General features: G+C 38.9%; 4 protein-coding genes and 1 long non-coding RNA gene across 5 annotated transcripts; 3 read left to right on the top strand and 2 right to left on the bottom strand.

The window, feature by feature from the left end:
- Positions 1–2095: 2095 nt before the first annotated feature.
- Positions 2096–3010, bottom strand: LOC141781973 (olfactory receptor 6N2-like). The gene has a single exon (XM_074657971.1). It carries the CDS (start codon positions 3008–3010, stop codon positions 2096–2098), a length of 915 nt encoding a protein of 304 aa, XP_074514072.1.
- Positions 3011–4744: 1734 nt separating this feature from the next.
- Positions 4745–4986, bottom strand: LOC141782160 (uncharacterized). Its single transcript, XR_012597066.1, has 2 exons — positions 4900–4986; positions 4745–4801 (listed from the first exon to the last, which is right to left on the bottom strand). It is a non-coding gene; the product is annotated as an uncharacterized LOC141782160 (long non-coding RNA).
- A 549-nt stretch (positions 4987–5535) lies between these two features.
- LOC141781971 (olfactory receptor 6N2-like) lies at positions 5536–9309 on the top strand. The gene is made up of 2 exons (XM_074657969.1): positions 5536–6087; positions 9259–9309. Exons 1-2 carry the CDS (start codon positions 5536–5538, stop codon positions 9307–9309), a joined length of 603 nt encoding a protein of 200 aa, XP_074514070.1.
- A 2678-nt stretch (positions 9310–11987) lies between these two features.
- Positions 11988–12908, top strand: LOC141781970 (olfactory receptor 11A1-like). Its single transcript, XM_074657968.1, has one exon. The coding sequence runs from the start codon at positions 11988–11990 to the stop codon at positions 12906–12908; it is 921 nt and encodes a 306-aa protein (XP_074514069.1).
- A 6277-nt stretch (positions 12909–19185) lies between these two features.
- LOC141781966 (olfactory receptor 11A1-like) lies at positions 19186–20106 on the top strand. Its single transcript, XM_074657965.1, has one exon. It carries the CDS (start codon positions 19186–19188, stop codon positions 20104–20106), a length of 921 nt encoding a protein of 306 aa, XP_074514066.1.
- The last annotated feature ends 4495 nt before the right edge of the window (positions 20107–24601 follow it).

The raw sequence follows: 24601 nt of genomic DNA, 5'->3' as shown, positions 1-24601 counted from the left end.
GCCATGAACTCTGCTGCAGATATTCAAGGTCTCTTGTGGATAAATTCTAATATCTTTGGTGATCTTGTGACTGTTCCTCTAGCCTCACCATGAGGTTCACATTACCGACTGAAATCTCAATAACTATTGGATGGATTGACATGAAATTGGTTCAGATAATCATGTTCCCAAGAAGATGAATTGCAAAATATTTGTTCAGTATGAAGTTGGTAGTAGTTCAAGCCAGCCAATTACTTTGGGTAATAGGGGCTTGATGTGACATGCTCAGTATACTACTGACGAACGCAGTATGCAGTATGAAATTAAAGTGGTGTATTCTGTAGTATGCTGAAACCAGGCTTTAGCCTTTAAACCAGCTCTTAAAGCACCACACAAAAAAACTAACTCATACCACTATTGCAATATTATCGAAAAATACAACTTTGATTTTGTTGTTTATGTTATATTTTTTTACTTTATGAGATATTGCAGGTTTTAACAATTTAATCTGAAGTGAAGTAAAACAAACAGGGTCACCAACGAGGGGAGACGATATATCTCTAGTTGCAATCAGCTATGAAAGCTTACAGAGTTCCCTATACTGGCACACTGGTGTCTCCTTCCCTATACACCACAATTCAATGTAGATCAGGTTCCAAAGGTCTGGTGGCCTGACTTTATTCAGTTGTAATTAAGGCTTCCTGTATGCCTTTATTGTTGGACATTATTTTAAAAAACGACATCAGCTCTCAGCAGCAGGAGTACTGAACTGACAAGCAGTCTGGAATAATATTTCAGTCTCTTCTTGACCCCAATCATCAGTTTATTCATTATAAATGTGTACACTTAGTTTATAATTTACCCGGATGACTATTTCTCATTAAAGCCAGACTCCCCCCAGATCCTATATATGTATAATATGGTATTGTCCTACCAAGACTATCACATGTTCATAGTCAGTTTTACTTCATGACACTTCTTTGTTTAATCTGTCCATTAATTAAAAACGTGTATTATTGATGGGTAAAACAGCAGCTTGATTGTCTGCCAGTTGAAGCCGGCAATACTTGACCTCTGTGGTAGTGATGAAATATGCTGTCCGTTAATTTATTTCTATTATTATATATTAATGGGATTGTGCTTAATTCTGGACCTGCACTTAATTCTTTTTTTTTTTTTTTTTTTTTTTCCCATGGAGATTTCAAAATCTCTTTTTGCTAACACTTCATTTTACAGGTCCACAAATTTCATGGTATTTAGGTGATAATTAGCAAGTAATCTATTTGAAATCTCTTTGGAATTACTACCAAATTACCCCAATATTTACCTCAAAATTATATTCCACTACTTCCCAATAGCTGCTAATTTATTTCATACATTTCCAGAAAAAAGTAAATTGAGATGCTTTATTTCCATGTCTGCTGATAAATAAATAATAATTAGCAAATAACTTGTTTTAAATGTCTTTAAAAACTCCCTGAATCATTACATTAGCTACCAGCTTACATTTGTGTAGACAATAAGTCACACAAGAGATTTGTGCCTGATCAGAAGTGTCTTCTATTAGTTTTCCATCTCCGATGAAGGGCAGCGCACAGCCGCTTCTCAAGCCTCAGGGCTTTATTTTAACCTTTATATGCTATTTTAGCATATAATTATTAAATAATGTTTATAATAAAGTAAATTTAGATACATTTTGAGGTAAATATTGGGGTAATTTGTTACTCTCTTTTTCGAAGGAGTCCTGACCAAGACGGCAGCATTAAAAAGTTTCTTATTGTTGCTGATTTGTTGTTTTTCCTTTGCTTGCAGTGTAGATTGCCCACATTGGCGTCTGTAGTCAATGCACCTTAGTATATCCCTATTTGCCCATGACTAACAAAGCTGCAGTTGACAGTAACAGAGACATATTTTTTATTAACTGCAGGATATTGAGTAGTACATTTTTCAAACTGAAGATACTCTTTACTGTTTCCATGATGAATAGTAAAGAGTTCGTTTACTGCACAGAAACAAATCCTTACATTTAATACCTCCCAACGATCTGAACATTCACAACTCTGCATTAATATTATAGAAGGAATGACTGCACATTAGCATCACTATTACTGTAACATTACTTTACTTTGGCTTGACTAAACAACCTCTTCAAGTGTTTAAAGATTTCTTTCATTTTTAGTCCATATATAACTGGATTGAAGAGAGGATAATACAAAAACGCTTGTAAAGTCATTATGAAATGTAAATCAGATTCCAGTTGAATTATAATTGCATCATATGCACACAAACAGGAAAAGCAGATTAAAACTATCAGGTGGGGTAAACAAGTCTGTGCAGCTTTTTTCCTGACATTTTTACCACTTCGATAGGATATTATGAGTATTCTTGCGTATGTAAACAGTATGAAGAGCAAAGGCAACAGCACCATGTTTAGCAGAGCAAACCCATCAAATACAGTTAGTGCTATTGACCTCACACAGAAGAGTTTGTAAATTGAATTGTTACAAAAAACGTTTTTTAAATTTAAATTGCAGAGTTTGTTCTTACTCATTGCTATTGTATTGGCTCCGAACTCACAAACAGGCACAAGCCAAGAAAGAAACAGGATAATACTCACTGTGGTTTGGCTCATGATAGTTGGATATTGCAGAGGTTTACATATAGACACAAACCTGTCATAGGCCATGGCTGCCAACAGGAAGAAATCTGAAGCACTTAAGGTGTAATATACAAAATATTGAAAGAGACAGGCTGAATATGATACAATCTGTTTTTCAGATAAAAAGTCACTCAGCAACTTTGGGTACATAACAGTGTTGTAAACAATAGAGTTCAGTAGCAACGCTGCAATGAAAATGTACATCGGCTCATGGAGGTTCTTGTGTATCCCAATAAGGTACACAATGGTGGAACTAAATGTCATTGCTAGAATATATACTATAAACATAATAAAAAAATACAAATACCTATAGTTTCCCATTTCCACATACCCACCAAGAGTTATATATGTTATATTTAATTCATCATCCATGAAGAATGTCCCAACTTAAACCATTAATGAATACAAAGGGCAGATTGTATAACACATATGAATGAACAAGTCTTACTATGAAGATTGCATTAACATAGAGCATGTATTTGATTGTCTCATGAATTTACAGATACTGTACCTGACCTTAAACTGCACTTGATGTGTGTTCATGTTCAGAGATCAAAAAGTGAACTGTTTGAGTCAGACCAAATATTTTATAACATTTCTTCACCCTCCATGGATCTCATTAACTCTTCCACCAAGAGTTCATTAGAACAACTTTGTCAAACTCTGGAGGCCTGAACCCATAGGTGTTAAACTTCCCTGTCCTACAGGCAATGATAAACATCACACTGCTATGCTGTTCATTACAAAAGTAAAATGCTTTTTGATTGAAAACATTCCACAACCTCTAACAGTTACAACGTCAAATATGTGAACAACATCTTCAAACTCTGGAGGCCTGAGCCCGCAGGCATTTTTCCACCTTCTTTTCTTTAAAATAATAAATACAGCAATGCAATAAACAAGGCAAAAGTGAGCTTGGCTGACATACCCCGCTGCTTGACCCCTACTAATCTAGGGCCAAAGGTTTTGCCCTTTTGGAGGTAATGGAACGAGTTCCACTCCGGAAATTAAAAAATAAATAACAGTTTTTGGCCAAAATGTCAAACATTTTGGGCACCCTGGACTTTTAACCCCCAAAAGGCACAACTAGACCACACTGTCAACCATCATACGAAATTTGAAGTTCCTAAGTTAAATAATTGTTATACCCCCGCGACAACGTAGTCGGGGGTATATAGTGCTCCGCATGCCTGTCCTTCCGTCTGTTTGCGTGTCACACTTTCGTTTCCAGAATAGAACTCCAAAATAATTTAACTTAGGAACTTCAAATTTGGTATGACGGTTGACAGTTTGGTCTAGTTGTGCCTTTTTGGTGTTACAAGTCCAGGGTAGGGATGTTAATAATTAACCGTTTAACCATTAACCAACATTAAGCATTTTAACCGATTAACGTTATCGGTTAAACGGTTAAAATAAATATTAATAATTAATCAAAAAACTGAGAAAAACTCAGAGGAGCGGCTCCTCTCTTTAAGTAGAAAAATCTGGTCCACCTCAAAAGCCCACTTTAAAAGGCGGAGCCGGAGTTGCAAGATACAGGAAGTTGGCTCCGGTCTCTGGCTCGTTTTAGTGGAGCGAGTTGTATCCTCGTAGCATTCATCCACTGACAAATAAACTGTAAACACACTGTCTGCTACACCTGCGTTCACAGCTGTAACACCACCGATAAACCTACAGTCCCTGCCGCCACACACACGCTCTGTCAGACACTCGTAAAAGTTACGCCGCAATAAAAGAGCGGCGACGAGCACGAAGCTACCAGCAGAGCTACAGATGCTAACGTAGCACAAAAACACACTCTGTTTGTCAGACAATCGCTATCGTTAATCCGGGCAGACACACAGCGGCAAAACTAAACTAAATGTGCAGTGGAGACTTTTACTGGGAAAGTGGCTGCATGTCCGCGGCACTACACGCAGCACAGTGACTGCTAGGATAACTATCCTCTCGGTGAACTGGAGACTCAGTTGTCTGTTGTGCTCATACACTGCAGCTGGAGCACCGCTGCATGCGAGGCACTAATCTTGGCGGTTAACGGTTAATAATCGGTTAACAAGGGTCGGTCAGCGGTTAAATCTTTTTTTCAAAATTAGCATCCTTAGTTGGAAATTTTGGCCAAAATTTTAGATTTTTTTCGACTTCAATTTCGTTTCCGGAGTAGAACTCGGAAACTATCAAACTTAAGAACTTTAAATTTGGGATGATGGTTGACAGTGTGGTCTAGTTGTGCCTTTTTGGGCTTGGAAGCCAGGGTGCCCAACATTTTTTAAGTTTTTCCAAAAGGCCAAAACCTTTGGCCCTACTTTAGTAGGGGTCAAGCAGTGAGCGGGGGTATGTGAGCCATGCACACTTTTGCTTTGTTGTTTAAGGTGGCACAAAGGGAAATTAAGACAACAGACACCCATGTAAATAAAGTTTAACACCTATGGGTTCAGGCCTCCAGAGTTTGACAAAGTTGTTCTAATGAACTCTTGGTGGAAGAGTTAATGAGATCCATGGAGGGTGAAGAAATGTTATAAAATATTTTGTCTGACTCAAACAGTTCACTTTTTGATCTCTGAACATGAACACACATCAGTCAGGTATCTGTAAATACATGAGACAATCAAATACATGCTCTGAGTTAATGCTATCTTCATAGTAAGACTTCTTTACTCAGTTTATTCACTTATGCTTATTATACAATCAGCTCTTTGTATTCATTGATTGTTTAAGTTGTGACATTCTTCATGGATGATGCATTAAATGTAACATATATAACTCTTTATGGGTATGTGGACATGGGCATAAACAGGTATTTTCTTTTTATTCATATGTTGATGGTATTTATTCTAGCAATCACCTTTAATTTGACCATTGTGTACCTTATTGGGATAAACAATAACCTCCATGAGCCGATGTACATTTTCATTGCAGCTTTGCTACTGAACTCAGTCGTTACCAGCACTACTGTGTACCCAAAGTTGTTAATTGACATTTTATCCGAAAAATCGATCATATCATATTCCGCCTGTCTCTTACAATGTTATATATATTACTCCTTTAGTGCTTCAGATTTCTTACTGTTGGCAGCCATGGCCTATGACAGGTATGTGTCTATATGTAAACCTCTGCAATATCCAACTATCATGAGCAAAACCACAGTGTGTATAATCCTGTTTCTTTCTTGGCTTCTTCCTGCTGTTCAGATTGCATTCCCAACATTACTGAGTGCTAATTCGAAACTGTGTAAATTCACTTTAAAAGCAATTTTTTGTAACAGTTCATATTACAGTATCTACTGTGTGACTACAGCAGCACGGTCTCTAGCTGATATGTTTAATATATTTACTCTGATATTATTACCAATACTCTTCATACTTTTTACATATACCAGGATACTTATAATATCCTACCGAAGTTCTGGAAATGTAAGGACAAAAGCTGCAGAGACATGTACACTCCACCTGGTAGTTTTAATCGGCTTTTCCTCTTTGTGTCTATTTGATGTCATTATAATTCAACTGGATATGGAATCTGACACACAGTTCATAATGACTTTACAATCGTTTTTGTATTATGCTCTCTTCAATCCAGTTATATATGGACTAAAAATGAAAGAAATCTTTAAACACCTGAAGAAGTTGTTCTGTCAAACCAAAATGATTTGATGTACAGTATTAACACGGGTTGCTTCTACTTCTATCATTATCATAACTTTCATTCAGACTTCTCTCTGTATTTTACTTTACTGTCATGAATTTATTTAACAAACCTGAACTCTGTTTACAAGTGATGATATAAATATTCATATCACTGCTTCTGGGTATATCGATCAAGTTAAATATTCAAATTCAGCAATATAAACTGTATTAATGACGATGGCTAATGTGTTAAGACTACACTGAAAGTGTGCACAGGCCTTTGTTCCAGAAATGTTTCTCTCTCATTTTATTGCACTTGACAGATTGTATATTGCGTAACATGTTTACTTCAAACTAAGTTTTTCATTATTTTTCACTTCAAGCTGTGACTTTAGACCATGTGTGCTTGAACCAACAGGGAAAGGAAGATATGTGTGAGGGTGGTCGGTGCTCTGGCATCGGCCTTTGTTTTCAAGTTAGAGGCCTTTTGACAAGACTGAAATGGTGGGTTTGTTTGCAACAAAGCTTTTTTTAAATGTACAATGAGAAAAAAAAAAAATGAAACCTTAAAATAAAGCATAATGTTTCTGTCGTTATTTCCTTATTGAGCATGCGTAGTCAACTATCATGGGCTCGTCTGTGACTGCAGAACACACATATTGGGACATATACACTAAACTTAACTGAGGTTGTTGTAGACCCAATAGGTCGATGTCGACTGAAGACCGTCATGGACACCCTAGCGGGGATCTCCCTTTGAATTGCCGCTCCAAAGATTTCTATATGCATAGATATGAATATATATGTTCTTTCTTCCTTTTCTATAATTTTTTTACTTTCTCCTTTTTTTTCTTTTTTTAATTAATTAATTTATTTTTAATTTTCTTCACTTGTATTTATCACAACTGTGACTACTGTTATTTTGTCATCATATATGCTAAGTTTATTCATGCAATTATCTTACGTCGGGGGGGGGGAGATCAATGTGTATTGCTGTCTGTATTAATTGTGTTCTATCATTTGTGGGGGGGAGAAAGGGGGAAAAACTCAATAAATATATTGTTTAGAATAAAATGCATTGCCTCTCCCAAGATTTCTTCCATTAGTGTGACCATTTTGTTTATCAATGTTAATATGACAAATAGGTAAATACAAAGGTGCATTGACTACAGACACCAATGTGGGCAAATCAGTGCAAGCAAAGAAAAAACAATAAATCAGCAACAGTAAAAAACATGAGTACAAGTCCAGGAATAAGTACAATCCCAATAAATAAATAATAAATAATAAATAATAATATAAATAAAGTAATGAGCAGCATATTTCATCACTACCAGAGATGTCATGTGTTCAATCAAGCTGCTGTTGTGCCCATTAATAATTACACAGTTTTCAGTAATGGAGAGAATAAACGTGCATGTGGTACTTTTTGCAGGACAATACCATATTATAATTTATGTAAATAGGAGCAGAAGAAATGTACCAGGTGAATAATAAACTCATGTACACATTTATAATGAATAAACTGATGATTGGGGTCAAGAAGAGACTGAAATATTATTCCAGACTGACTGACTGATGTCATTTTCCAAAACAATGTCTAACAAAAGAGGCCTGTAGGAAGCCTTAGTTAAAACTAAATAAAGTCAGGCCACCAGACCTTTGGAACCTGATCTACATTGAACTGTGATGTTGAGGGAAGGAAACACCAGTCTGCCAGTCCAGGGAACACTGTAAGTGTTCATAGCTGATTGCAAATGGAGATAAAAGAAAAATGATGAGCCAGAAAAATAAAGTTAGTTTCAATATCTTGAAATGTGCGTAAAACCTTAATCATCCTAAATATCAGGAAATGTACGCACTCCTCTGTTGCTACTAGAGTGTAAATTAATTGTCTTTTTTACTTGTCTTGTTGAAGAGCTTGGGTTGAGTTAGAAATGTTGCTAACGTGGGCAGATAAAGCCCATTGAGAGTGTTCTCACTAACAAAGTCCACGCCATTTAAGTTAGCAAATGAGTATATTGGAATGAAAACTTTGCTACAACACAACATGACGTCAACCGGCAACATGGCCAATCAAAACCATCGTGATACATTACTCTGTGACGTGATGCAAGTATTTCTGCAGTACTTCTATCCAGCGATAATTACAAGAAAAAGTAGTAGTAGTAGTAGTAAATTACCGCTGTGATAACTTTCCAGATTGTAAAATGTTGTCTCATAGTATAAACCGCTGTGCAGTGTTTTAGCGTCTGTTAAAGACGTGGTTAACGTTGTAAATTCAAATAAAACAACAAAAAAAAACACAACAACACTACTTCATTAGGTTTAGTAAAAAACAAATCATGGTTTGGTTTTAACTGACTACAGAATTTAAACAAAATGCAACAAAATTATTTTGTTAGGTTTATGCAACAAAACTACTGAACTCCTACTGCTGCATCATTGAGAACATCCTCACCAACTGTATGGCACGTCTGCAGTTATCATGACCTAATGTCAGGGTATACCGATTTATGTTTATTGACCTAACTAATGATGTTTGTACCTGTTTGTACCCTCAGAGGTGTGTATAAACGGAGGTATCTGGTGACTGCCACATAGACTTTTCTACAGAGTTGTCTCGGCTTTATTCTGTGTTAATAAAGTCTGATCCACATCTCTCTGATCAGATCCACAAGCTCAAGTCCATCAGCATTTTTGCTTCTTAGCTGTCTCCATATCTCCACCACATATTTGGCGTTGTCGACAGGATGGGAGAGATCACCTCCGCTGTGCAGGAAATATAGTAAAATTCCATAGCTAGGAAATGAAGACCGAATGGGGCACACATACTCCCATCTGTATCAACAACACCGAGGTTTCTAGTTGACCACATCTCCGAGGACCTCTCTCAGACCCTCAACACTTCGACGGCTCACCAGAAGAAGGAAGGAAGAAGGCTCACCAGCATCTCTTCTGCTTGAGGAGACTGAACAAAGTTATCTTTCTCCTCAGATTCTGATGAACTTCTACCGCTACATCATTGAGAGCATCCTCACCGACTAAACTGGAAAAACAAAGTTTGGAAACTTGTGTTTGATGGATTATTTCTCTGTTGTTACAGTGCTAATTGGCATTGTATTTTACATCGTTGGAAAGCCTGTTTATTTACCTTCGCATGATGTCCAACTTGTAAGGATCATGCATTTGTGGGATGAGCAGCACAGCTGATTATGTGGGTAGCGCCCAAGAAAAATTTGCCAAAATGCTCCGTCAATGGTAAACAGTGTATTCTCCTGTTGGAATTGACTCTTGTTTTGAGATGTTTGGTGGATTGGATGATTGAACTCTCTATCAGTAACAAGGAACAAAGAAGACATATTGGAAATTTTACACTTTATTCATTTAATACAATATGTCAGGAGCCTCAGTAGCGGGCGGAAGATCCATACGCAGCCACAACAGCCTGGCACCTCCTCCTCATGCTGGTCACCAACCTGGTCACACATTGCTGTGGGATGGCGTTCCATTCCTCAAACAGGATTCGCAGGTATCTGTATCAACAACACGGAGGTTTTTGGTCTACCACATCTCCGAGGACCTCTCTTGGACCTCAACACTTCGACCCTGGTCAAGAAGGCTCACTAGCATCTCTTCTGCTTGAGGAGACTGAACAAAGTTATCTTTCTCCTCAGATTCTGATGAACTTCTACCGCTGCATCATTGAGAGCATCCTCACCAACTATATGGCACTGTGGCATGGCAACTGCTCTGGGAAAGCACTGCATAGGGTGGTGACAACTGACCAATGCATCGCTGGTTCTCTACACCTTGCCAGGCGCAGCATCGTCAGGGAATCCACTGTTCGCCCTCTGCTTTTTGCACTTCTGGATAGATGCCATGGTAGTGTTGACAGGCCTGAATACTGACGTCAGCAGTTGTCATGACCTGATGTCAGAGTATACCGAACTATGTTTATTGACCTAGTTAATGATGTTTGTACCTGTTTGTACCCTGGCGTTGTCGGCAGGATTGGAAGAGATCGCCTCCGCTGTGCCCAGCGTCCTGGATGAACAACACAAACAGTGGCCACCGAAAACAGGTAAGAAATATTTAGCTTTATTTTAGAAACTTTTGTGTGATCCGATTTAGAGTCTGGCTCAGCGGTAAGGGCACTAAATTTCTAATATTTATTAAAGTCTATCAGATCAACAAGCTCGAGTCCTTCAGCTTTTTTGCTTCTTATCTGTCTCCATATCTCCACCACAATGCTAACCTGCATTTCATTGTCTCAGTACCTGTACTCTGTGCAATAACAATAAAGCTTAATCTAAAACTAGAATTACCGCCTCACGGTTGTATGCCTCCGCTAACCAGTCAAGTTGCAGTTTACATCCATGTCTGTCCAAAATGTCATCACTTCATCGATTTATTCTATTAGACATTTGTGTGATAATGTCATAATTAGCATACTAGCTTTTACCTTTGACCACCAAATTCTAATCAGTTCATCCTTGAGTCCAAGTGGACGTTTGGGCCAAATTTGAAGAAATTCTCTTCAGGTGTTCCTGAGATATTGCGTTCACGAGAATGAGACGGATGGACGGACAACCCGCCGTTGCGGAGGCATACAAATCTACCAACTAGGGCTGTCAAAGTTGAAGGGACTGTTTGTAACTTCTTACACATATAAATCATTGCTGGTCGGTGTCCCACGCGCTCTCGCGTGTGGCTAAGCTGTTCAGACTCAGACTCCAACACAAACTACACGGAAGCACCAAACCTCTTGGTTGTATCTAGTGAAACCCGTCTGTTAAACGGTGTTGGCCGCGGTCGGAGGAAGCGGGGGAGACCGTAGCTTTGGTCTCCAGGACCGGAGTCTCTGCTTTACTCTGCTCCTCTGCCTGCCTTCACTCACACACCGCGCCCGTTTTCGCTCTCAAGACAGACCTTGGTCTGGTCAGCTAACATTACTGCCAAGCAGCTGAAATATAGAGTGATAATGTGGTTTTAGCTGACGTGTGTCGCCTCACTGTTTTGACGGATGCACGCTCACATTAAGAGCGACAGGAAACTGACTTTCGTTGACTTAACGGCCACAGGTGTCGCTGTTACAACCAATTTCTGGTTCTTACAAACAGTCCCTTTAATAACGCAAATTTGTTTTAACGCCACTAATTTCTTTAACACATTAATGCAACTTGAGATTTTTAGGTTGTAGCGGGTTGAGATATGGGCATCATATGAAACTCCATTGTAACCAACCATGTCATACTAGCTTGTCGCAAAGGACGTTAAATAAGGCTCCAAACTTGCGCTAAATTTTGGCGCATAGCCATTTTCAAAGGGGTAACTTGACCTCTGACCTCAAGATATGTGAATTAATGAATGTGAGAAAACATTAGAGGGGTAAATGACCCAGTAAAGCAGGTGAAACAAAGTTTTTGTTTTCAGGACTCCAGAGTTTGAACAAGTTCGTCATATGTTATTGAAGGTGAAGGGTTTAATGAGATCCATGGAGGTTAAACCAATCTGATAAAAACATGTCACAAACTCAAACTGTGAACTATAGAGATGAATACATCTAACTGCATTTTAAAGTCAGGTAACTGTGAATGAATAAGACATTCAAATACAGACTAAATGGTAAATCGATTTTCAGTGAGACTTGTTTACTTGATTGTAAGTTAGGTATGTCTGTGATGTTATCTGCCTGTTTAACTGATTAAGGTATTACATTCTCAATGGATGAGGAATTAAATGTAACATATATAACTCTTAGTGGGTATGTAGAAATGGAAAAATACAGATATATTTATTTTGTGATCATGTTTACAGCATATATTCTAATAATCTGCTTTAATTCTACTATTGTGTTCCTCATAGTGATTCACCAAAACCTCCATGAGCCTATGTACATTTTCATTGCAGCTTTGTTAATCAACTCTGTTCTTTTCAGCACTTCTATCCACCCAAAGCTTTTGATGGACTTTTTATCCGATAAACAGATCATATCACAGCCACTGTGTTACTTTCAATACTTTTTATTTTACTCTTTAGGTGGTTCAGAGTTCTTACTGTTGTCAGCCATGGCCTACGATAGATACGTGTCTATATGTAAACCTTTTCAATATCCAACCATCATGAGAAAAACAACAATCAGTATTTTCCTGGTGTTGGCGTGGCTCGTGCCGGTGTGTCAGGTCGCTGGGTCGACCGCGTGGAGCGCGAGCAGAAAACACTGTAACTTTACTCTGAAAGGAATCTTTTGTAATAATTCAGTTCAGAAACTTCACTGTGTGAGTTCGAGAGCTCTTTCTGTGTTTGGTGTGATCATTATGCTCAATATTGTGTTTTTTCCGATACTCTTCATACTTTTTACGTACACAAGAATACTCATAATAACCTATCGAAGTAGTAGAGAAGTCAGGAGAAAAGCTGCTCAGACCTGTTTACCCCATCTGCTGGTTTTAATCAGCTTTTCGTTGTTGTGCATTTATGATATTAGCATACTAAGACTGGAATCTGAGTTTCCCAAAACTGCACGTTTAATAATGACTTTACAGCTGGTTTTGTATCATCCTCTCTTTAATCCAATCATATACGGACTGAAAATGACAGAAATTTCGAAACACTTGAGGAGGTTGTTGTGTCATTTTAAATGATCTGTTGTGTTAACACAGATAATGTACAGTCATTTCTTCTTAACAATGTGTTGTCTGGTCCTTGAAAAGTATTTTTAATGATTTGTTTTGATTTCTAACACATAGTAAAGATCATCGCCAGCTTCACCAATGTCATGGCTGACCAGTTATTCAAAAGTTAATGTTATTCAGCTTTATTTATTTATAGTTTTCCCTTTGTGTTACTAGTAATGACATTAACATGAGTGACATTATCTCTGGTTGTATTGATGAAGTTCATAATGGTCATGAAGTGAAGATAAACATTTTAAATGTTGAAAGACTTCGAGATAAATTAATGCTGTCGGTTAATGTTTAAACTCTTAAGCTTTGGACTCAAAAACACTTGACTGTTTAAGTTATTTTTTGTCTTGTAATTTGTTAGTATATGGAATTCAAACGAATACAATATTCTAATTATATTGGTGCTTCCCACTGATGTCTTTTGTTCATTCTGCAAATACTGATAGTAGCACAAATCAGGCAGGTACCAGTTTAAGGCCGGTTCTCTGTAACTAAGTTCTCTTTTATCAAATTCATTTTTAAATGTGTGAACAATCTGCGCCCAAGCTGTACTTTGTCCATATGTCACGAAAATAAACACCAATAGATAATAGCCACCAGGGGATCAACAAATGGTAACTGCAGAGTGGCACAGCGCATAAACAACCTTCGGTCAGTCGTCTTTTTCAATAAAAGGAATACATGTAATGGAATATGCCTTACCAACGGAAATAAAAATACAATCTGACCTGAAAACATTTAATGAAAAGGTGAAACTCTGGCTGAAGCTAAACCAAACCTGTGATCACTGATTGGGAACATACATACGTATATGATGTTGTATTATGTGACTTTATGTATGATGTTGTATTATAATTATTTATTTTTTTCTTAAAAGCCTAACCAGGGACAAAGTCTGCAAATTAGCTACGGCTAGAAGTCCTATATACGTTGCATCAGTTGCACTTTAATTACGTGTAACAATGCCTACTAATGTATGGTCCCTGTCTAATAAATTAATTAATAAATAAAAATCAAGCCTTACCATTGAACTGTCTCAATTATCTTTTAAAAAGTTCCGTGTACAGGGAAATATAAAATTGTGTTTTTGTTGATGGGTAAAATCATTTAATCCAAAATAGCTTGGCTGATTAAGGCCCGAGCACGAAAGTGCCAGGGGCCCAACGGTGCTTTTTTGAGGTGCTCGGGATGCACGAAAACTCACAAAAATTGGGTTCAGAACTGGTGAAAATTGCATAGTTCTGCAGTGACTGGCCTGTGGGCGTGGCCGGCGGGCTACATAGCGCCCCCAAACGCACGCCATGTTGGACAAAGCAGTTTGAGGACTTTAGGATCCACAAAAACTCAGGGAATTTTGCACCTGTGTTCAGACTGGTGATTATTTTGATTTGCTGGTGTAACTGGGCTTGGTCATGGCACGTCGGCTCTATAGCGCCCCCTAATTACTTTTAGCATTTGACGCCCTTGGTAAACTCCAACACTCACGAAACTTGGCGCACACATCAACACCTGTGAACACTGGGAGAATATACAGCGATTGGGTTTATGCGTGTTTAGCGGGCTCCATAGCGCCCCCTGATGCGTGGAAGCCCTTAGTTGGCTCCAATATTCACGAAAGTTGGTACTCACATTGCTCTCATTATTTCAGACGTATTTCCCATTGGCTTTCATTAGCTCTGCCCAACTGGAAGTCGGCCATTTTAAATATCGTCCGATTTTCATGGATTTTATGCAAACTTTTTTTAACTCCTCCTAGAGGGTTTATTGGATACGTAAATAATAGAAATAAAGTAATGAGCAGCATATTTCATCACTGCCAGAGATGTCATGTATTCAATCAATCTGCTGTTGTGCCCATAAATAATTACTCGGTTTTCATTAACGGAGAGAATAAACAAAGACATCTCATTAAGTAAAACTGTCTGTGAGCATGTGGTACTTTTGGCAGGACAATACCATATTATATGTAAATAGGAGCAGAAGAAATAGTCTACCAGGTGAATAATAAACTCATGTACACATTTATAATGAATAAACTGATGATTGGGGTCAAGAAGAGACTGAAATATTATTCCAGACTGACTGACTGATGTCATTTTCCAAAACAATGTCTAACAAAAGAGGCCTGTAGGAAGACTTAGTTAAAACTAAATAAAGTCAGGCCACCAGACCTTTGGAACCTGATCTACATTGAACTGTGATGTTGAGGGAAGGAAACACCAGTCTGCCAGTCCAGGGAACACTGTAAGTGTTCATAGCTGATTGCAAATGGAGATAAAAGAAAAATGATGAGCCAGAAAAATAAAGTTAGTTTCAATATCTTGAAATGTGCGTAAAACCTTAATCATTCTAAATATCAGGAAATGTACGCACTCCTCTGTTGCTACTAGAGTGTAAATTAATTGTCTTTTTTACTTGTCTTGTTGAAGAGCTTGGGTTGAGTTAGAAATGTTGCTAACGTGGGCAGATAAAGCCCATTGAGAGTGTTCTCACTAACAAAGTCCACGCCATTTAAGTTAGCAAATGAGTATATTGGAATGAAAACTTTGCTACAACACAACATGACGTCAACCGGCAACATGGCCAATCAAAACCATCGTGATACATTACTCTGTGACGTGATGCAAGTATTTCTGCAGTACTTCTATCCAGCGATAATTACAAGAAAAAGTAGTAGTAGTAGTAGTAAATTACCGCTGTGATAACTTTCCAGATTGTAAAATGTTGTCTCATAGTATAAACCGCTGTGCAGTGTTTTAGCGTCTGTTAAAGACGTGGTTAACGTTGTAAATTCAAATAAAACAACAAAAAAAAACACAACAACACTACTTCATTAGGTTTAGTAAAAAACAAATCATGGTTTGGTTTTAACTGACTACAGAATTTAAACAAAATGCAACAAAATTATTTTGTTAGGTTTATGCAACAAAACTACTGAACTCCTACTGCTGCATCATTGAGAACATCCTCACCAACTGTATGGCACGTCTGCAGTTATCATGACCTAATGTCAGGGTATACCGATTTATGTTTATTGACCTAACTAATGATGTTTGTACCTGTTTGTACCCTCAGAGGTGTGTATAAACGGAGGTATCTGGTGACTGCCACACAGACTTTTCTACAGAGTTGTCTCGGCTTTATTCTGTGTTAATAAAGTCTGATCCACATCTCTCTGATCAGATCCACAAGCTCAAGTCCATCAGCATTTTTGCTTCTTAGCTGTCTCCATATCTCCACCACATATTTGGCGTTGTCGACAGGATGGGAGAGATCACCTCCGCTGTGCAGGAAATATAGTAAAATTCCATAGCTAGGAAATGAAGACCGAATGGGGCACACATACTCCCATCTGTATCAACAACACCGAGGTTTCTAGTTGACCACATCTCCGAGGACCTCTCTCAGACCCTCAACACTTCGACGGCTCACCAGAAGAAGGAAGGAAGAAGGCTCACCAGCATCTCTTCTGCTTGAGGAGACTGAACAAAGTTATCTTTCTCCTCAGATTCTGATGAACTTCTACCGCTACATCATTGAGAGCATCCTCACCGACTAAACTGGAAAAACAAAGTTTGGAAACTTGTGTTTGATGGATTATTTCTCTGTTGTTACAGTGCTAATTGGCATTGTATTTTACATCGTTGGAAAGCCTGTTTATTTACCTTCGCATGATGTCCAACTTGTAAGGATCATGCATTTGTGGGATGAGCAGCACAGCTGATTATGTGGGTAGCGCCCAAGAAAAATTTGCCAAAATGCTCCGTCAATGGTAAACAGTGTATTCTCCTGTTGGAATTGACTCTTGTTTTGAGATGTTTGGTGGATTGGATGATTGAACTCTCTATCAGTAACAAGGAACAAAGAAGACATATTGGAAATTTTACACTTTATTCATTTAATACAATATGTCAGGAGCCTCAGTAGCGGGCGGAAGATCCATACGCAGCCACAACAGCCTGGCACCTCCTCCTCATGCTGGTCACCAACCTGGTCACACATTGCTGTGGGATGGCGTTCCATTCCTCAAACAGGATTCGCAGGTATCTGTATCAACAACACGGAGGTTTTTGGTCTACCACATCTCCGAGGACCTCTCTTGGACCTCAACACTTCGACCCTGGTCAAGAAGGCTCACTAGCATCTCTTCTGCTTGAGGAGACTGAACAAAGTTATCTTTCTCCTCAGATTCTGATGAACTTCTACCGCTGCATCATTGAGAGCATCCTCACCAACTATATGGCACTGTGGCATGGCAACTGCTCTGGGAAAGCACTGCATAGGGTGGTGACAACTGACCAATGCATCGCTGGTTCTCTACACCTTGCCAGGCGCAGCATCGTCAGGGAATCCACTGTTCGCCCTCTGCTTTTTGCACTTCTGGATAGATGCCATGGTAGTGTTGACAGGCCTGAATACTGACGTCAGCAGTTGTCATGACCTGATGTCAGAGTATACCGAACTATGTTTATTGACCTAGTTAATGATGTTTGTACCTGTTTGTACCCTGGCGTTGTCGGCAGGATTGGAAGAGATCGCCTCCGCTGTGCCCAGCGTCCTGGATGAACAACACAAACAGTGGCCACCGAAAACAGGTAAGAAATATTTAGCTTTATTTTAGAAACTTTTGTGTGATCCGATTTAGAGTCTGGCTCAGCGGTAAGGGCACTAAATTTCTAATATTTATTAAAGTCTATCAGATCAACAAGCTCGAGTCCTTCAGCTTTTTTGCTTCTTATCTGTCTCCATATCTCCACCACAATGCTAACCTGCATTTCATTGTCTCAGTACCTGTACTCTGTGCAATAACAATAAAGCTTAATCTAAAACTAGAATTACCGCCTCACGGTTGTATGCCTCCGCTAACCAGTCAAGTTGCAGTTTACATCCATGTCTGTCCAAAATGTCATCACTTCATCGATTTATTCTATTAGACATTTGTGTGATAATGTCATAATTAGCATACTAGCTTTTACCTTTGACCACCAAATTCTAATCAGTTCATCCTTGAGTCCAAGTGGACGTTTGGGCCAAATTTGAAGAAATTCTCTTCAGGTGTTCCTGAGATATTGCGTTCACGAGAATGAGACGGATGGACGGACAACCCGCCGTTGCGGAGGCATACAAATCTACCAACTAGGGCTGTCAAAGTTGAAGGGACTGTTTGTAACTTCTTACACATATAAATCATTGCTGGTCGGTGTCCCACGCGCTCTCGCGTGTGGCTAAGCTGTTCAGACTCAGACTCCAACACAAACTACACGGAAGCACCAAACCTCTTGGTTGTATCTAGTGAAACCCGTCTGTTAAACGGTGTTGGCCGCGGTCGGAGGATGCGGGGGAGACCGTAGCTTTGGTCTCCAGGACCGGAGTCTCTGCTTTACTCTGCTCCTCTGCCTGCCTTCACTCACACACCGCGCCCGTTTTCGCTCTCAAGACAGACCTTGGTCTGGTCAGCTAACATTACTGCCAAGCAGCTGAAATATAGAGTGATAATGTGGTTTTAGCTGACGTGTGTCGCCTCACTGTTTTGACGGATGCACGCTCACATTAAGAGCGACAGGAAACTGACTTTCGTTGACTTAACGGCCACAGGTGTCGCTGTTACAACCAATTTCTGGTTCTTACAAACAGTCCCTTTAATAACGCAAATTTGTTTTAACGCCACTAATTTCTTTAACACATTAATGCAACTTGAGATTTTTAGGTTGTAGCGGGTTGAGATATGGGCATCATATGAAACTCCATTGTAACCAACCATGCCATACTAGCTTGTCGCAAAGGACGTTAAATAAGGCTCCAAACTTGCGCTAAATTTTGGCGCATAGCCATTTTCAAAGGGGTAACTTGACCTCTGACCTCAAGATATGTGAATTAATGAATGTGAGAAAACATTAGAGGGGTAAATGACCCGGTAAAGCAGGTGAAACAAAGTTTTTGTTTTCAGGACTCCAGAGTTTGAACAAGTTCGTCATGTTATTGAAGGTGAAGGGTTTAATGAGATCCATGGAGGTTAAACCAATCTGATAAAAACATGTCACAAACTCAAACTGTGAACTATAGAGATGAATACATCCAACTGCATTTTAAAGTCAGGTAACTGTGAATGAATAAGACATTCAAATACAGACTAAATGGTAAATCAATTTTCAGTGAGACTTGTTTACTTGATTGTAAGTTAGGTATGTCTGTGATGTTATCTGCCTGTTTAACTGATTAAGGTATTACATTCTCAATGGATGAGGAATTAAATGTAACATATATAACTCTTAGTGGGTATGTAGAAATGGAAAAATACAGATATATTTATTTTGTGATCATGTTTACAGCATATATTCTAATAATCTGCTTTAATTCTACTATTGTGTACCTCATAGTGATTCACCAAAACCTCCATGAGCCTATGTACATTTTCATTGCAGCTTTGTTAATCAACTCTGTTCTTTTCAGCACTGCTATCTACCCAAAGCTTTTGATGGACTTTTTATCCGATAAACAGATCATATCACAGCCACTGTGTTACTTTCAATACTTTTTATTTTACTCTTTAGGTTGTTCAGAGTTCTTACTGTTGTCAGCCATGGCCTACGATAGATACGTGTCTATATGTAAACCTTTTCAATATCCAACCATCATGAGAAAAACAACAATCAGTATTTTCCTGGTGTTGGCGTGGCTCGTGCCGGTGTGTCAGGTCGCTGGGTCGACCGCGTGGAGCGCGAGCAGAAAACACTGTAACTTTACTCTGAAAGGAATCTTTTGTAATAATTCAGTTCAGAAACTTCACTGTGTGAGTTCGAGAGCTCTTTCTGTGTTTGGTGTGATCATTATGCTCAATATTGTGTTTTTTCCGATACTCTTCATACTTTTTACGTACACAAGAATACTCATAATAACCTATCGAAGTAGTAGAGAAGTCAGGAGAAAAGCTGCTCAAACCTGTTTACCCCATCTGCTGGTTTTAATCAGCTTTTCGTTGTTGTGCATTTATGATATTAGCATACTAAGACTGGAATCTGAGTTTCCCAAAACTGCACGTTTAATAATGACTTTACAGCTGGTTTTGTATCATCCTCTCTTTAATCCAATCATATACGGACTGAAAATGACAGAAATTTCGAAACACTTGAGGAGGTTGTTGTGTCATTTTAAATGATCTGTTGTGTTAACACAGATAATGTACAGTCATTTCTTCTTAACAATGTGTTGTCTGGTCCTTGAAAAGTATTTTTAATGATTTGTTTTGATTTCTAACACATAGTAAAGATCATCGCCAGCTTCACCAATGTCATGGCTGACCAGTTATTCAAAAGTTAATGTTATTCAGCTTTATTTATTTATAGTTTTCCCTTTGTGTTACTAGTAATGACATTAACATGAGTGACATTATCTCTGGTTGTATTGATGAAGTTCATAATGGTCATGAAGTGAAGATAAACATTTTAAATGTTGAAAGACTTCGAGATAAATTAATGCTGTCGGTTAATGTTTAAACTCTTAAGCTTTGGACTCAAAAACACTTGACTGTTTAAGTTATTTTTTGTCTTGTAATTTGTTAGTATATGGAATTCAAACGAATACAATATTCTAATTATATTGGTGCTTCCCACTGATGTCTTTTGTTCATTCTGCAAATACTGATAGTAGCACAAATCAGGCAGGTACCAGTTTAAGGCCGGTTCTCTGTAACTAAGTTCTCTTTTATCAAATTCATTTTTAAATGTGTGAACAATCTGCGCCCAAGCTGTACTTTGTCCATATGTCACGAAAATAAACACCAATAGATAATAGCCACCAGGGGATCAACAAATGGTAACTGCAGAGTGGCACAGCGCATAAACAACCTTCGGTCAGTCGTCTTTTTCAATAAAAGGAATACATGTAATGGAATATGCCTTACCAACGGAAATAAAAATACAATCTGACCTGAAAACATTTAATGAAAAGGTGAAACTCTGGCTGAAGCTAAACCAAACCTGTGATCACTGATTGGGAACATACATACGTATATGATGTTGTATTATGTGACTTTATGTATGATGTTGTATTATAATTATTTATTTTTTTCTTAAAAGCCTAACCAGGGACAAAGTCTGCAAATTAGCTACGGCTAGAAGTCCTATATACGTTGCATCAGTTGCACTTTAATTACGTGTAACAATGCCTACTAATGTATGGTCCCTGTCTAATAAATTAATTAATAAATAAAAATCAAGCCTTACCATTGAACTGTCTCAATTATCTTTTAAAAAGTTCCGTGTACAGGGAAATATAAAATTGTGTTTTTGTTGATGGGTAAAATCATTTAATCCAAAATAGCTTGGCTGATTAAGGCCCGAGCACGAAAGTGCCAGGGGCCCAACGGTGCTTTTTTGAGGTGCTCGGGATGCACGAAAACTCACAAAAATTGGGTTCAGAACTGGTGAAAATTGCATAGTTCTGCAGTGACTGGCCTGTGGGCGTGGCCGGCGGGCTACATAGCGCCCCCAAACGCACGCCATGTTGGACAAAGCAGTTTGAGGACTTTAGGATCCACAAAAACTCAGGGAATTTTGCACCTGTGTTCAGACTGGTGATTATTTTGATTTGCTGGTGTAACTGGGCTTGGTCATGGCACGTCGGCTCTATAGCGCCCCCTAATTACTTTTAGCATTTGACGCCCTTGGTAAACTCCAACACTCACGAAACTTGGCGCACACATCAACACCTGTGAACACTGGGAGAATATACAGCGATTGGGTTTATGCGTGTTTAGCGGGCTCCATAGCGCCCCCTGATGCGTGGAAGCCCTTAGTTGGCTCCAATATTCACGAAAGTTGGTACTCACATTGCTCTCATTATTTCAGACGTATTTCCCATTGGCTTTCATTAGCTCTGCCCAACTGGAAGTCGGCCATTTTAAATATCGTCCGATTTTCATGGATTTTATGCAAACTTTTTTTAACTCCTCCTAGAGGGTTTATTGGATACGTAAATAATAGAAATAAAGTAATGAGCAGCATATTTCATCACTGCCAGAGATGTCATGTATTCAATCAATCTGCTGTTGTGCCCATAAATAATTACTCGGTTTTCATTAACGGAGAGAATAAACAAAGACATCTCATTAAGTAAAACTGTCTGTGAGCATGTGGTACTTTTGGCAGGACAATACCATATTATATGTAAATAGGAGCAGAAGAAATAGTCTACCAGGTGAATAATAAACTCATGTACACATTTATAATGAATAAACTGATGATTGGGGTCAAGAAGAGACTGAAATATTATTCCAGACTGACTGACTGATGTCATTTTCCAAAACAATGTCTAACAAAAGAGGCCTGTAGGAAGACTTAGTTAAAACTAAATAAAGTCAGGCCACCAGACCTTTGGAACCTGATCTACATTGAACTGTGATGTTGAGGGAAGGAAACACCAGTCTGCCAGTCCAGGGAACACTGTAAGTGTTCATAGCTGATTGCAAATGGAGATAAAAGAAAAATGATGAGCCAGAAAAATAAAGTTAGTTTCAATATCTTGAAATGTGCGTAAAACCTTAATCATCCTAAATATCAGGAAATGTACGCACTCCTCTGTTGCTACTAGAGTGTAAATTAATTGTCTTTTTTACTTGTCTTGTTGAAGAGCTTGGGTTGAGTTAGAAATGTTGCTAACGTGGGCAGATAAAGCCCATTGAGAGTGTTCTCACTAACAAAGTCCACGCCATTTAAGTTAGCAAATGAGTATATTGGAATGAAAACTTTGCTACAACACAACATGACGTCAACCGGCAACATGGCCAATCAAAACCATCGTGATACATTACTCTGTGACGTGATGCAAGTATTTCTGCAGTACTTCTATCCAGCGATAATTACAAGAAAAAGTAGTAGTAGTAGTAGTAAATTACCGCTGTGATAACTTTCCAGATTGTAAAATGTTGTCTCATAGTATAAACCGCTGTGCAGTGTTTTAGCGTCTGTTAAAGACGTGGTTAACGTTGTAAATTCAAATAAAACAAAAAAAAAAACACAACAACACTACTTCATTAGGTTTAGTAAAAAACAAATCATGGTTTGGTTTTAACTGACTACAGAATTTAAACAAAATGCAACAAAATTATTTTGTTAGGTTTATGCAACAAAACTACTGAACTCCTACTGCTGCATCATTGAGAACATCCTCACCAACTGTATGGCACGTCTGCAGTTATCATGACCTAATGTCAGGGTATACCGATTTATGTTTATTGACCTAACTAATGATGTTTGTACCTGTTTGTACCCTCAGAGGTGTGTATAAACGGAGGTATCTGGTGACTGCCACATAGACTTTTCTACAGAGTTGTCTCGGCTTTATTCTGTGTTAATAAAGTCTGATCCACATCTCTCTGATCAGATCCACAAGCTCAAGTCCATCAGCATTTTTGCTTCTTAGCTGTCTCCATATCTCCACCACATATTTGGCGTTGTCGACAGGATGGGAGAGATCACCTCCGCTGTGCAGGAAATATAGTAAAATTCCATAGCTAGGAAATGAAGACCGAATGGGGCACACATACTCCCATCTGTATCAACAACACCGAGGTTTCTAGTTGACCACATCTCCGAGGACCTCTCTCAGACCCTCAACACTTCGACGGCTCACCAGAAGAAGGAAGGAAGAAGGCTCACCAGCATCTCTTCTGCTTGAGGAGACTGAACAAAGTTATCTTTCTCCTCAGATTCTGATGAACTTCTACCGCTACATCATTGAGAGCATCCTCACCGACTAAACTGGAAAAACAAAGTTTGGAAACTTGTGTTTGATGGATTATTTCTCTGTTGTTACAGTGCTAATTGGCATTGTATTTTACATCGTTGGAAAGCCTGTTTATTTACCTTCGCATGATGTCCAACTTGTAAGGATCATGCATTTGTGGGATGAGCAGCACAGCTGATTATGTGGGTAGCGCCCAAGAAAAATTTGCCAAAATGCTCCGTCAATGGTAAACAGTGTATTCTCCTGTTGGAATTGACTCTTGTTTTGAGATGTTTGGTGGATTGGATGATTGAACTCTCTATCAGTAACAAGGAACAAAGAAGACATATTGGAAATTTTACACTTTATTCATTTAATACAATATGTCAGGAGCCTCAGTAGCGGGCGGAAGATCCATACGCAGCCACAACAGCCTGGCACCTCCTCCTCATGCTGGTCACCAACCTGGTCACACATTGCTGTGGGATGGCGTTCCATTCCTCAAACAGGATTCGCAGGTATCTGTATCAACAACACGGAGGTTTTTGGTCTACCACATCTCCGAGGACCTCTCTTGGACCTCAACACTTCGACCCTGGTCAAGAAGGCTCACTAGCATCTCTTCTGCTTGAGGAGACTGAACAAAGTTATCTTTCTCCTCAGATTCTGATGAACTTCTACCGCTGCATCATTGAGAGCATCCTCACCAACTATATGGCACTGTGGCATGGCAACTGCTCTGGGAAAGCACTGCATAGGGTGGTGACAACTGACCAATGCATCGCTGGTTCTCTACACCTTGCCAGGCGCAGCATCGTCAGGGAATCCACTGTTCGCCCTCTGCTTTTTGCACTTCTGGATAGATGCCATGGTAGTGTTGACAGGCCTGAATACTGACGTCAGCAGTTGTCATGACCTGATGTCAGAGT

The sequence above is a fragment of the Sebastes fasciatus genome, chromosome 14 (assembly GCF_043250625.1).
Source record: "Sebastes fasciatus isolate fSebFas1 chromosome 14, fSebFas1.pri, whole genome shotgun sequence".
NCBI lineage: Eukaryota > Metazoa > Chordata > Actinopteri > Perciformes > Sebastidae > Sebastes > Sebastes fasciatus.
The sequence above is the reverse complement of the archived record's forward strand: the minus strand, read 5'-3'. Positions and strand labels throughout refer to the sequence as shown.

Bases quoted from the DNA above. Each gene is read 5' to 3' on its own strand.
- LOC141781973 (XM_074657971.1), bottom strand. From the start codon at position 3,010: ATGGATGATGAATTAAATATAACATATATAACTCTTGGTGGGTATGTG.
- LOC141781971 (XM_074657969.1), top strand. From the start codon at position 5,536: ATGTACATTTTCATTGCAGCTTTGCTACTGAACTCAGTCGTTACCAGC. The intron at 6,088-9,258 runs GTAGTTTTAATC...CTTTCTCCTCAG, and splicing joins AGACATGTACACTCCACCTG to ATTCTGATGAACTTCTACCG.
- LOC141781970 (XM_074657968.1), top strand. From the start codon at position 11,988: ATGGATGAGGAATTAAATGTAACATATATAACTCTTAGTGGGTATGTA.
- LOC141781966 (XM_074657965.1), top strand. From the start codon at position 19,186: ATGGATGAGGAATTAAATGTAACATATATAACTCTTAGTGGGTATGTA.